Consider the following 14,170-nt stretch of genomic DNA (forward strand, 5'->3'; position numbering starts at 1 on the left):
CACCCACGTGGAAGACCCAGAAGCTCCTGGCTTCTGACTTCAGCCTGGCCCAGCCCAGGCCATTGTGGCCATTTAGGCAATGAATCAGCAGATGGAAGAACTCTCTCTCTCTCCCTCTCTGACTTTCAAATAAATAAATAAATCTTAAAAAAAAAAAAAGTAAACCTGTTTTCATGACTGAGAACGGAACTAACATATTATTAGGATAAAATGTCAACAATGTCAGAAATATCACCGTTATTATAGAAAAGCGGCATTTTGCAGACCGGTGCTCCTCCTCCAAGTGCAGCTCTGCCAAGGGAATGGGAGAGGGCCAAGCCATTATCTCTCTATGGCCTAGGGTGAAGGAGGAGGAGGAGAAGACCGGATCCCATGGAGGAACCTCGTCCTAAGAAACACAATGGCTATTGCCAGCTAACCAGTTCTCAGGGCAGCAATCAGGCCTGGGCAAAAGGCTGGGTGTGTTTCGGCACAGGTCCTCCTTCACAAAACAGAGGAGCAAAGAGGGCCGGAAGGCGTTGTCTCATTCCCCGGTCCAGTGGGGAGCAAGGCCTGCCCTTGTCCCCCGCTGTTACTGGGTTCACTTGAGGCTCTTCCGGGCTCTCACATGGGGGACCTCGAGGTTCTGCCTGGGCTCCCGGCTCCACCCCTGCCTGCCAATGAGGGACTTTTACAAAATGGAAAACCAATCATGTGCTTCTCGTTCTTCAGTGACTATGCCCCATAGGAGCGAGAAAAATATTTTTCTGTTTTTAACTGCCAGTCAAGGGTCTGGGCTGTGGCCCCTGAGCTTCTAGAGGAGAAACCGATGGGTAGCCTAGAAACTGAAAGTCCGGGAGGCGTCCATCCTCCGGGCAGGAGACGTTGGCGATGGCGGGGCTCTGGGACGCGTGCGCGCTGTAGCCGTAGGGGTGATTTCCACTGGGTGCGCAGAGAGAGTGTGCAGTGACCGGGGAGGAATACTGGTATTAATTTGTTATTGTAGCAGACAGCGAGTCAGCACTGCTGGCAACAAGGCAAGCGTCAGGTTTAGCTTTGTCATGGGATGGAAGTCGACCTCCTTTGCAGGGACGGTCTACCTGAGCTTCCTCTATCATGAAGCCTTCCAAGTCCGGGCCCCTCTGTCTAAGAACTTGACACTGGTGGTTGGGGCTGGCTGTGGCCTAGAGGGTTAAGCCACCTCCTGTAATGCCAGCATCCCCTATGGGCTCTGGTTCAGATCCCCATTGCTCCACTTTGCAGCCAGCTCCCTGCCAATGTGCCTGGGAAAGCAGCATTAGATGGCCCAAATACTTGGGGCCCCTGCCACCCATGTAGGAAACCTAGGTGGCACTCCTGGTTCTTGTTTTCTATCTGGCCCAGTCCTGGCCTTTACAGATGCTTGGGGAGTGAACCAGTGGGTGGAAGATCTCTGTCTCTCTGTAACTTTCAAATAAATAAAATATATTTGAAAAAAGGAACTTGATGCTGGTGAAAGCTGCCCGATTACTCAACATCTGTAAGCTGTTGGTTCATGCCGTTCTGACTCCTGGAATGCTGTCTTTCCCTGTCTGTGCCTATCTGGCTGACTCCCAGCTCTCTCACCTGGTGTGCCTCCTACTCAACACCTCATTTCCAGCCGTGCCCCAGGCACATGGGCCACCTCCTCGCCACCGCCACCGGAGACCCCACTCTACCCTTTGCAGATTTCTTCCATGGAACTTAAAATTTTCTGTGATTTTATTTGTGTATCTCCCTCCTCCTGTGAGGCAATCTGAAAGCAAACAGGGAAACATTGGCTGATTTGACTCTATCTTAGTGCCTAGGTTCTGATAGGATCTTGTTTACCTAAACATTCTTGAAGCCTGATGCAAAGTAATTTGGCAGCTTTTATTTCCCATGAAGAATGTGCAAAAACAAATCTAGTGATTATTGAAAGTCAATCTTATCTGAAAGCTTTTGGCAACATGGTGTCATCCTGTTTGGATTTGCTTAGGATGGTCAATTGCTAAAGAAAGGGGAACACAGAAAGTACTTGGCTCAGTGAGAGGGTCTCCATTGTAGAATGTCCTCCGAAGTTAACAAAGACCCCCCCAGAAATGCAACCATCGTCATTGTTGGAAGCCAACCAGCCTGTGCAAGAACAGAAACACCATTCCCCACTCTCTAGGAACCGTCCCCTAAATGTCAGTTCATTCATTTCAATGCACCCGCAGACCCAAATGTTTGCAAGGCGGGTTAAGGACCTCTTTTAGAATGAATGTGGCCTTTTATCAATCTGTATTTTCTGAAGCAACACTGACTAGACTTGCTAGTGGTAACCTGGGACTTCCGTTCAGTAATCACGTGATTAGGCCATAGCTGATGGTCTTAGATGGAGTATATTCTCATTTATTCTATCACTCATGTAAGCCTTCAACAAGTGGACCCTTAAAGCTTGCTATTTATTTATTTATTTATTTTTGATAGGCAGAGTGCACAGTGAGAGAGAGACAGACAGAGAGAAAGGTCTTCCTTTTGCCGTTTGTTCACCCTCCAATGGCCACCCCGGCCAGCACATCGTGCTGATCCAAATCCAGGAGCCGGGTGCTTCTCCTGGTCTCCCATGGGGTGCAGGGCCCAAGCACCTGGGCCAACCTCCACTGCACTCCCAGGCCACAGCAGAGAGCTGGCCTAGAAGAGGGGCAACTGGGACAGAATCCGGCGCCCCAACCGGGACTAGAACCCGGTGTGCCGGCGCCGCTAGGCGGAGGATTAGCCTATTGAGCAACGGCGCTGGCCTAAAGTTTACTCTGTGTAGGTGACAAAAGATATGAATGAATGGGTAAATGGGAGATCTGAGTAGGAAGCTAGCGAAGGGAAAATATGTGAAGCACGTAGTGTCAGTTCTCCAAATGCATCATCATCTTGACTGAGATATGAAGCCTCAGACTGCAGGAACACATTGGGCTATGAATGCAGAGGACAATCCAAGAGTCAAATACAGTCTTAGGTGACCCTTGCCCATATCGATCTGGATGACTAGAAGGTGCACGATGTGCTGACACCAACGGGGGCTCGCCGGGTCTCTCCTAAAGCAGGAGCATCGTCAACAGCCACTCTGCTGCCAGTGGGCACGGCCTCTGGCTCAGGCTGAGCAGGCAGTGGCTTTATCTGGTACCATCCTGACACTCCACACCCCCTTTCAAAATCCAAGAGTCTTCCATCTGAGATTCTCAAAGCTCTTTCAAATTATACAATTATATAGCTGTATCCTGGCTGATTTATGAGAAAGAGGAGTCCTTGGTTTATATTGGATTTATTCGTTCCTTTTTTCTTTTTCTTTTTCTTTTTTTTTTACAGGCAGAGTTAGACAGTGAGAGAGAGAGAGAGAGAGAAAGGTCTTCCTTCCGTTGGTTCACCCACCAAGTGGCCGCTATGGCCGGCGTGTTGCAGCAGGCACACTGCGCCGATCTGAAGTCAGGAGCCAGGTGCTTCCTCCTAGTCTCCCATGCAGGTGCAGGGCCCAGGGGCCTGGGCCATCCTCCACTGCACTCCCAGGCCACAGCAGAGAGCTGGACTGGAAGAGGAGCAACCGGGACAGAATCCAGCGCCCCGACCGGGACTAGAACCTGGGGTACCAGCGCTGCAGGTGGAGGGTTAGCCTAATGAGCCGTGGCGCCGGCCTCCACACCTCTTTTCAAAATCCAAGAGTTTTCCAACTGAGATTCTCAAAGCTCTTCTGAATTATATTGCTGTATCCTGGCTGATTAATGAAAAAGAGGAGTCCTTGGTTTATATTGGATTTATTCGTTTCTTGAGTAGAGTTGGCAGACTGAACATGTGCCCATCTTGGCTGACGGCCCAAAGGGACCACTTATCAATAATCTATACAATGAACATCTTCCAGTCAATTGCTTTGCCTGATCCCTGTCTATGCAACAGATAAGAATTTGTGTGGTATCAGCCTTGGCAAAAGACAAGTCATCAAGGTCCTTTAAAATAGATCTATATAAAATAAGTTGATAATTTAAACTGAATCACACCCACAAAAACAATCCAATACTTACCACTCCAAATCGAGGTTCTGAGACTTTTCTGAAACTTTGCTCCTTCCTTACTTGACTCAAAGATCTTTTTCATTTAATTTATTCAAAAGATCTGTTTCACCTTCAAGTTTTAGAACTCAAGGACTTCGTCTTTAGTGATCTATTAATTAAAAACACTTTCTTCACCATAAAATGATGGACAACTAGTAGTTTCTGTTACAGTGGTAATGTTATTTGCCAATCTATCAAAATTGTCTTGGTTGTTTTCACAGAAACATGAAAGGATGTCTTTGAGAGGTCGCCAACATTATGTAAGAGTAAAAACGTTCTGTGAAAAGGAAACAATTTTTTTAGATTTATTTATTCATTTGAAAGTCAGATTACAGAGTTAGACAGACAGAGATATCTTCCATCCACTGGTTCATTTCCCTAATGGCCGCAATGAACAGGGCTGGGCCAGGCCAAAACCAGGAGCCAAGAGCTTCATCCAGTTCTCCTGTGTGAGTGCAGGGGTCCATTAGCAGGGAGCTGGATCAGAAGTGGAGCAGCTGGAACACGAAGTGGTGCCCATATAGGCTTTGCAGGCGGAGGCTTTACCTACTGTGCCGCAAAGCTGGCCCCCAACCACTTTTAAATGGAAGTAAAATCACCATTAGAAAATAACGATGATTAATTTGGAATTTCATTTTAAGTTTACTGTATAAAAAATGTAATAAGCCAAATGTTGTACAGTTATTTGAGATGGGGAAGCTGCAAAACTGGAGGACCGCGGAAGGAACAGAATGACTTGGAGCCAGGAACATGATGTCCTTCATGGACAGTAACAGTGCTACTGGGGTTACAATGAGAAGAGGTTCCACTGCATAAATCTTAGGAATGTAAGTCCCGCAGACTTGTGCAGATAGTTGCTGGTAGTGTAATTCATTCATCTGCACGTTTAGAAATGTCCCAGTCCATCCCCCTACCCGGTTTCTGCAGGAACTCACACTCAGGCTTTGCTATACACAAACGGGGAACCTGAGTAGAGGCTGCTTGGCAGAATGCCCCTCCTGGTTGCAAAGTGCACATTTAACTCCTCCGAAAGAGCACTGAAGGTCCTGGGCCACAGTTTTGCAGTTATGGTTCCGTCAGATAGTGATGGTTCCATCACTGAACTTTCTGGGTGGAGGCTAGATTCAAAATCCGGTAACATAGAATCATTCTCGCAAAAACAACTGTCAAAGCATCTTCTCCCAAATGAGGCCTGGCCCAGGGCTCTCTGGTGCTCTGGCTGGCATCTTTGTTGAGGGTGTGGTCATCCACAAAGCGAGTTGGGTTCACCTCTGCAGTGTGCCAGTGTCTGCTCCCTCGTCAGCCTTGATGAGGTCCTGTGCCCTGGGTGACAGTTACACTCAGCAATGACTGCCTGGAAATCAAGCTGATTAATGTCCTAACTTAGGGGTCCCAGAGGGGCTTACCATTTGAAAATTAAAACCTACCATAAAGCCATTAGAAAAATGAGGAGTTGCCACCAAAGATTAGATCTTTTTATAATAATTTATTTTCTTTGTTAAAGAATGCTGATCAACACTAAGTGAATGTTCCATTGCTTCTGTAACTGAGGGGCCCTGGCCAAGGAAAAGCAGCTGCCACCTCCTTCCACCTGATCCCCGGGACAGGGCTGATGTGCCTCTGTGTAAATTCCTACAACACAAGTTGCACTAAACTTGTCACCTGCAGATCAGACACGGGCGTCCCATTGCTAACTCCCGTAGCCAACAATCTAGTGCTGGCAGATGAAGCTTTCTCAAACTGAGGGCTTTCTAGGGTTCACAACTCCTAAATGATGAACAACTTCACAACTTGAAGCTTGGGCCCACAAGTGATAGCTCAGATAAATAGAAGTGCATACAACATTGACAACTGTATGCTCCCCTATTGTCAATCAAGTATTTCAGTGACAAAGACACCCTTCACATAAGAGCCTGGGGACCCCATCACATTTGTCCCCAAGACTTATGAATGTCTTTATCTCTCTGAGACAGGGACAAAGCACAGATGTTTCGAAGCTGCCAGGGACATAGATCATAGACTCTAATGGCTATATGGAAAGTAGCCTTTGGTGTGAGGTTTCAGTTGTAGGACTCTGCTGTGCTAGGGAGTCTCAAGGAATCCATAGCCAAGATTTATCTCACAGGTCAAACAAACTGGGCTATTTAAATAGAAATGGACTGGCCCTGGGAAAAGGGACTCAGTCCTAAAATCGAATTGCATTTTGTTGTTGTTGTTTTTACATCTCTTTTCCCACATTTTGCAGGCTGAATTCCTCATGGGAAGTGACACTGGGGGACATGGGCACCATCTTCCTCTCCAGTTCTCCACTGAGACGCTGGCAGGGTAGAAAATGATGGTTTGTGCATGTCTGAATCAAAACGCAAAGGCCTTGGAGTAGAGAACATTTGTCAAAAGTCTTCGGGGCAAGTGTGGGCAAGCAGTAGGATGCAAATTGCCTGCTGAAGACACCGGAAGTCCAGCTCCCAACCTCTCAGGCTGGGCCTGCAGGCAGCCCCTCCCCCACCACAACTGGGGCAAGTGGTTGGGGCACCGTATCGCCCTAGCCCCAGGAAGAGGCCAGCAGGCCCCTGCATGCCTCCCTGGGCCCAAGGAGCTCATCCTGCCTACGGCAGCAGGGTGGGGGCGGAAGGTGGGTGCCTGCCGAAGCCCAGGGTGCCTGCCGGGAACAACAGCACCTCTGTCTTGCCCTGGGTGCAGCACTGGCAAGCCCGAGCCTCCCCCGAGGGCAAGCTGTGTTCTCAAGTGCTTCCCACTGAGAATCCTAAGAAACCTGCCAGCATGGTCTGAAGCTTCCCAAAGCCCACACCGTGTAAGCTCAGCATGAAAGAACTCCTGCCTCACAAGGAACCCGTTTCTAGTTCAAAATCGGGTCTCAGGGTCCCTCCTCCACATCCAGAAATGCCAATCACTTAGATCAGACTCCAAGGTACAGGGGAAGGAGGGACTGGAATCAAGCACCTCATCTGAAATTCCATGAGACCCGGGGCAAGCCCTTCCCTATCTGATCTTCCAGTAAACCGGAGGTAACTCCTACCTTGCAAGAGGGTGGGGACAAGGCTGTACAACATCCAATACACAGTACCTGACAAACGCCGTGCTAGCACTCTTCCTTCTTCGACCAAAATAAAATGTTTTGTCCAAATATGACCCCAAACCTAATTTTCTGAGTATCTATTTGGATAAAGCTCAATCTAGTGATTTCAATAGAGTGTCTACACAATCTGAGTTCCCACTGCACTGGGTACCATGCAAGAACTGCTCTATGGACCTAAGAAGCAAGTCATCTTTTATTTATAAAGGCATAAGACCTTGAGGTTACAGACTAATAAGCCCACAGCAGTGATTTATTTTTGTAACAAGATCCGTGAGTGCAAACACTACCCAAAAATACTTACACCACATGTTAATAGTTCTGTGCTTTTGGCAACTGATCTTTTAAAAGAAAGCAGCTCAACTTTTTTTTAAAGTTATATTAAGATACACAGTACGGCTTGCTGGGTGGTGAAGTTTGGGCAGTGATTGCCATACAGCGTGATCTGTCTCTGTTTCTTGCTGTTTGGGGGTCAGAGGGGCCTGAAACAAGGAAGAGTCTAAAGGAGGAGAGCGGGCTCCAGCAAACACGGCTGTGATGCAGCCCGTACTGCTGGGGCACACCACGGCCACCTGCCTCTTACCAGGTGCAGTCCTCTCAAGAGATGCCAAGAGGGAGAAAGGGAGACAATAGTTGGGTGACAAATTGGTGGTCAAGCAGCTCCTCTGCGGCTGGCTTTATGGACTTCAGCAAAACGATGACATAATGGATAACACAAAGGACAGATGAACCATAGAACCCTAAAATCTCTGACAATGCAGCCTTTTGAAACATTCAGTTCGCAGACCATTAAAAACGATCCAATCTTCAAAAGAGCACCTGTAAGAACAAAAGTTACCTACTGGTTAGACCATCAGATATAGACTGCTTGTTGAGTTTTTCAGTGTAACACTGTTCAAATCTCAACAGGTTGTTAAAGAAAAAAAATCTATAAATATTCAGGGCAAAGGAAATCCCATATCCTCTAATAAGAACATATATTCCACGAGCCTTAGGGCACCACTTACCCCTTTGAAAAGGAACAGCCTACTGGTTGCAAGAACTGAAACAGAAATGCATTGTGTGCAAGGGTGTGATGTAGCATTCCGAAACCTCCCATTGTTCAATGCCATTTCCACTGTTCCCACTGCGCCAGTAACTCAAGCTATTAAGAGGCTGAAAGTGCGAAGGCTTTACAAAGTTCTTGCATTTTATTTTTTCTTTCAAAAAGGACCCAATACAAAGTCAGCATAAAAAAATCGATACTCAATTTAAAACAGAAACAATAATTTCAGAAAGTCTGACATTCTCCTATGCAAAGACCGCGAGAGGGAGAAAATAAATTTTCCTTAATTTAAACCTTTCTTCACCCTGCTGGGAATGTACACACCAAAGCACATGAATCCAACTTCACCCCTTCGGGATGGCCACTGAGGGCAGGGTGGGAAGCACAGGGATTCGGAATGCTGAGCAGTAGTGTCATTGTCATCTGAATGTGCATCCATGTGTGGCCTTTTCAGGGGCACCATCCTTATGACGCAGAAGCCTCTGCCCCACCTGGACACAGCCGAGGTCTCACGCAGCTTCACCATCCTGCACGCTATCTCCCCAAAAATTTCCTGAGAAAGACGTCATAAGGAACTTCCAGTTGAAGGGACCCAAAGGCAGAAGCTAAGAAGGAAAGCACCAGGGTTACACAGCAGGTGCCTCTCAAAGTCCATCTTGGCTCCACGCCGCCACCTGCCTGGGTTGCCCTTTCCTTCTTCAACACAGCTTCTGCAGCGGAAGGCTGCTGGTTCGGGAATGTGCTTTACTTTCTTCAGGTACAGGTGCATTGCAAACATTCACAGTCAATTCTGACTGAGGGACTGACGCGCAAAATACCATCCCCGCTCATGGACCACATGAGGGTACATGCACACAGATAAAGAACATTTGGACAGTGTCATCCTTTGCTCGGGTGAGGGGACTGAGAGGCCTCAGTCCCTGGGGAAAGCTAGAGGAAATACTTTGTATGGGTCTGCAGCGGTCACAGGAGGGCAAACGGAGGCGAAGACAGCTCACTGCAAGCTGGCTGCAAGGAGCTTCCCCTGCAGCAGGCTCCCTCGGGTGGGAGGAGTCAGCACCTGCTTCCCCGGGCAGCTGGGGCTGGGGCGGGGGTGAGGAAGCCCACTGCATTGCACTCAGCTGCGTGTAAGACACAGAGGTCAGCCCTGAAGATGGGCTCCCTCTTCTCTCCTTTCCCTTCTCCCCACTGGACCAACAACACAGTGTTATTTGCACCTCAGGAGCTAAACAAGCCCCTTTCTGGGGAGTAGGAGGCCGAGGTGATGGATTGCACAGTGACGCTGGTCAGAAAACACAGGGCCTGGACAGCAGCAGTTGCCAGTGTGGCCGGCACTGTCTGGTCTCCCTTGGCAGGGCAGCCTGGTATGTGCTTTCAGGGGTCTTATGTCCCCCAGGAACTGCGAGGGCTCCAAGCTGCCCCTGCCCCTGCCAGGCCTGGGGTCACAGTGTTAGTGTTTCCCTGGGCGGTGGGGAGCAGTGGGGAGGATTGGGTGGGGTAGGGCTCCTGCTGCAGCCTCCAAGGGGCATTCCAGCTGCCCTGCTCTCCTGCCATCTACCTAGTGGACACCCCACACTTTGCTAGGGGGACAACCTGGGGAACCACCCCTGGCTATGCCAACAGCTGGATCGCACACACAGAGTGCAGGTCTGCAGGGACGAGCCTGGGTGGCCAGGGCTGCCTGGCAGGTGGGGGAGGGAGAGTCAGTGCAGAACTCCAGGACTGGGCAAGGCCTGGCTGCTTGAGGCCAGGAGAAGAGCAGGGTCAGAAAGAGGGCAGATAGGTTATCTCTTTAAGGGAGAAAAAAAAAAACCCTACAAGCAGATCCCTTAATAGCTGTAAACTGAGAGTGCACGTTTTTGTCGTGGGATCTTTCTCTGAGGAATCTAAGGCAACAGCGAGCAGAGGTGAAATAGGCATCCCCTGAACCGCCCATGGCTTCCGTGGGGGACGTGGTACTGGACGGTCTGACACACACACACACACACACACACACACGGACGTGTAGGGCCTGGGATCCTGAAACAGACTAACAGTGCGTCCCCTGGAAGCCTCCGAGGGGGACCGGCCGGGAGCAGGGGCTGGGTCGTCGTAAGGCGAGGCTCCCGGAACACAGCGGCTCCGCTTTGGTTACAGCTGTCACAGACGCTCCGGGGAACGGCTTCGTAGAAGTCCCTTCTAGAAAGTCTGGTGTCCCCTTCCTCCGAGTAGACCTCCCCTGCTTTCTTCCAAATAAAGTGCTGATGGTCAAAAAGGAGGCTGGTCCATCACCTGCCAGCTTCAGTCAGCCACGGAGAGAACAGAACAGACAACTCAACAGACACCCCTCGGTATACACATAGATAGATAGATAGATCTCTATATATTCTTCTTTTTATAAAGCCACAAATATAGAACTCTCAAACCGACGTCTCCGACTGTAAGCGCAGGACGAATTTGTGGGACTTGGGGTCTATGAACTCTTCCGAGAGCACGATGAACGGGATTTTCTTCACATTGACTATGAGACTGAAGTCCAAGCACTTGAGGACAAACACGAGTCCGTCTCGCAGCCCGCTGGTCACAGCCTCCTCGCTGACCAGTCTCCACTGTGTCGACAGCCAGCGCTCCTTGTCGTACTGCAGGGTGGGGCCTGCACTGAGGTACCGTTCCAGGAAGGCCTGTGGGTGGAGGAGAGCATTTAGGGAGGCCACTAGGGGTCACCTTCTCACCCAATGTTCCCAAATAAACCAAGACTTCGGAGCAGAGCCCAGCCTGTCGCAGCAGATCCCTGTCGCGGGCCCTCACAACTGTGTCATTTGGGGGAAGCCTCTCTGACGTGGTCAGGGCAGGCATCTGTCATAGAGGTTAAGACCCTTGCAATTCAGTATCGCAGGGCCACTCCTGATCCCAGCTTCCTGGTAATAAGCACCTTGGGAGGCGGTAGGTGATGCCTCAAGTGTTTGGTCCCTGCCACCCACAGGGGAGACCTGGACTGGATTCCTTGTGGATGAATCCATGGTTAGGGGCTCTCCCTGTCTGTCTTTGCCTCAAAAAAAAAAAAAAAAAAAAGTGCATGCACTGTGACTCCTGGGTTGTGTGACATTGCACAAGTTCCCTGCCCTCTGGAAGTGTGGACGACAGCACTACTGAACTCATGGCAAGGGTTGGCTCTCTAGAAACACTCACAGCACTGCCCGGCGTGGTGAGCACGGCCAGGGTGAGGCAAGGCGGGGCTGGCTGGAGCCAGGGTCTGCCCAGGGCCATCACTGACACCACACCCCACTCCAGGCGGGCACAGAGCTGCAGTCCTCACTCTGGGCTCCACTCTCCTGCAGGACAGGAACTGTGTTTGGGTTTTTTTATTTTTTTTTGAATTTGAATTTCTAATGTGCCTGGCACATATAAGGGGCTCAACCGTGTGGATCAAATCAAATAAATACACTGATTTGGCTGTGAGAAGAGGCAGTAAAACGCAGAAACACTGGGCTCCCAGACAGAGGTCAAGGGCAGTCTGAACTGGTAGCTCCTTCCATGCACACTTCCCTGCTACTGCCAGGATTGCTATTTCTGACCTCTGGGAGGCTGTTCCAGGACAGAAGGTAGGGTCGTGTCTACTTTGATACTTCTAATAGGAAGATAGCTCTCAGCAATCATAAGAAAAAGAAACAATTCAACAATTAAGAAATGTAAAATAATTTATAGAAAATAAGGAAACATTGCCTATCATGCTAATAACTAAAGAAATACGAATTTAAATAATAAAAAATATTTTCCTCCTTTTAGATGAACAGTGATGCAAAAAGAATAACTTCACATCCTGCCAAGTGTGTGGGGGAACCAGGGGCAAAAGCAGACGCTGAAGGACTCTGGACATCTGGAGCGATCTTTAACTTTGATCCAGATGTTCTCTGCTAGAAATGGGTCCTCCAGGGAGATCTGCACTGGGACATATGCAAAAAGACACTCACCGCCACCCCGTTTTGACCAGGGGTTGGTGAACTTTTCTGTAAATGTAAATATTTTCAGCAGTTCAGCCTTCCCACCATAACCACTCAACTCTGCAGGCACACAGTGAAGGCAGTGGCAGGTGCTACACAAATACAACCAATGACAGTTTTCAAGTGAAGTCTGCGAACACAAACAGCCAGCCCCTGGCTCTCATGAGAACCCCTAATCCAAATGTGAATCAACAGGCAATCAGTTTAACAGGGAGTGAGGAGCTGGAGTTGTGGGTTATGCCCCTGAGATGCTGGCACCCCATATGAGCGCCCGCTGAGTCCCGGCTGCTCCGTATTTGGTCTAGGCTTCTGCTAATGCACCTGGAAAGGCTGAGGAAGATGGCCCAAGTGCTTGGGTTCCTGCTTCGCATGTGAGAGGTCCAGAGGGGAGTCCAGGCTTCTGGCTTCAGCCTGGCCCAGTCCCAGCCACTGTGGCCATTTGAGGAGTGAACCAACAGATGGAAGATTTCTTTCTCTCTCTGTAACTCTGCCTTTCAGATAAATAAATAAATATTTTTTTAATTTATTTGACAGGCAGAGTTAGATAGTGAGAGAGAGAGAGACAAAGAGAAAGGTCTTCTTTCTGTTGGTTCACCCCTCAAATGGCTGTTACGGCTGGCGCGCTGCGCTGATCCAAAGCCAAGAGCCAGGTGCTTCCTCCTGGTCTCCCATGCGGGTGCCGGGGCCCAAGCACTTGGGCCATCCTCCACTGCCTTCCCGGGCCACAGCAGAGAGCTGGACTAGAAGAGGAGCAACCCGGACTAGAACCCGGCGCCCGCATGGGATGCCGGCGCTGCAGGTGGAGGATTAGTCAAGTGAGCCACGGTGCCGGGCCAATAAATAAATCTTAAACATACACACATACACACAAGGAATGAGTCAGACCTGCATGGGTTAGAGCTGTATGTACTGATATGGAAAGACAGTCAAGGGAGAGCTTTAACTGAAGAAAGCAAGTGGCCCCTCTCCTCCCAAATATCTACCTACCCACCTATCCACCTACCTACCTACATACATACCTTCTACATACTGTGAACACATCTCGTTTTTCCATTTCTGCTCTACCTCTTCCTCTCTCTCTCCCTCTCCCTCTCTCACACACACACATACACACACACACACACACACCACCATCTGTAGGAAATACAGCAGCCTCTTCTCAGTAAGAACTGCTTGGGGAAGACAAGTTCACTTTCTCCATTACACTCTTCTTTAACATTTGCTTATTTATACAAAGGTTATTATTTTTAATTTAGGGAAGTACAATTAAAAAAAATGAACCAGAAATCCATCAGGAAACGTCCAAAACTTTCTAAAGAAAAGGAAAATAAGTCTTCTGCTCCACCTCTTACAAACCATCACTCTGCACACTGGCAGCCGTGGTGTTCCTACTGTTTGGCATTCTGCCTTTTGTAACTTAATAGTCTAAGGAAGATGTTTCCATGTTTCAACAAGCGACAGACCAGAGTTTATAAGCCGCTGCTCTATTTTAAATTTAGGTACAGCTTGGACTTCTTACAGATTATTTTGCAAAAAACACACCTCTGTGTATATTTGTGTGACTGTGCTAAACACTTTTCCTAAGAGAGGGCCCAAAAACGAGGAGAGCCTTAAGGTTTCTCGCTGGTTATTTCTGTAGTGTTTTCCTGAGGCTGTTACTGACTGACAGCCTAACCAGCCAGACACCCCAGAGTACAGTGCAGGGGAGGGACAGGAGCCCTAGCACACACAGCACCACCACGCGTCACACGTGCACTACATGCCCTACATGCCAAGCTCACTTCCTCTCTACCAGGAGGTTTACATGCCAGCCTGTCATATCTCGGGTGGTTCTTGTATAATAATCCTGTTAGGGAGAGATTACTATGGATCCCATTCTATAAAAGAGGAAACAAGCATACAATAACTTGTGCATAGTCACAAACCAACGAAGTGGTGGAGGCGGGACCTGAACGCGCGTCATTTACCATGCCCTCACGCTACAGCACAGCCC

The 14,170-nt window shown here is 48.9% G+C and overlaps 1 protein-coding gene across 2 annotated transcripts in view; it reads right to left on the reverse strand.

Moving 5' to 3' along the window:
* Nucleotides 1-8,323: 8,323 nt before the first annotated feature.
* Nucleotides 8,324-14,170, reverse strand: part of VANGL1 (VANGL planar cell polarity protein 1) — a 48,876-nt gene continuing 43,029 nt past the window's right edge. For both annotated transcript variants that reach the window (XM_002715738.5, XM_051856129.2), the window contains exon 8: nucleotides 8,324-10,857. In XM_002715738.5, the coding sequence (XP_002715784.1) occupies nucleotides 10,597-10,857 (261 nt within the window). In that variant the 3' untranslated portion in view covers nucleotides 8,324-10,596. The remainder of the gene's footprint in view (nucleotides 10,858-14,170) is intronic.

The sequence above is a fragment of the Oryctolagus cuniculus genome, chromosome 7 (assembly GCF_964237555.1).
Source record: "Oryctolagus cuniculus chromosome 7, mOryCun1.1, whole genome shotgun sequence".
Classification (NCBI taxonomy): domain Eukaryota; kingdom Metazoa; phylum Chordata; class Mammalia; order Lagomorpha; family Leporidae; genus Oryctolagus; species Oryctolagus cuniculus.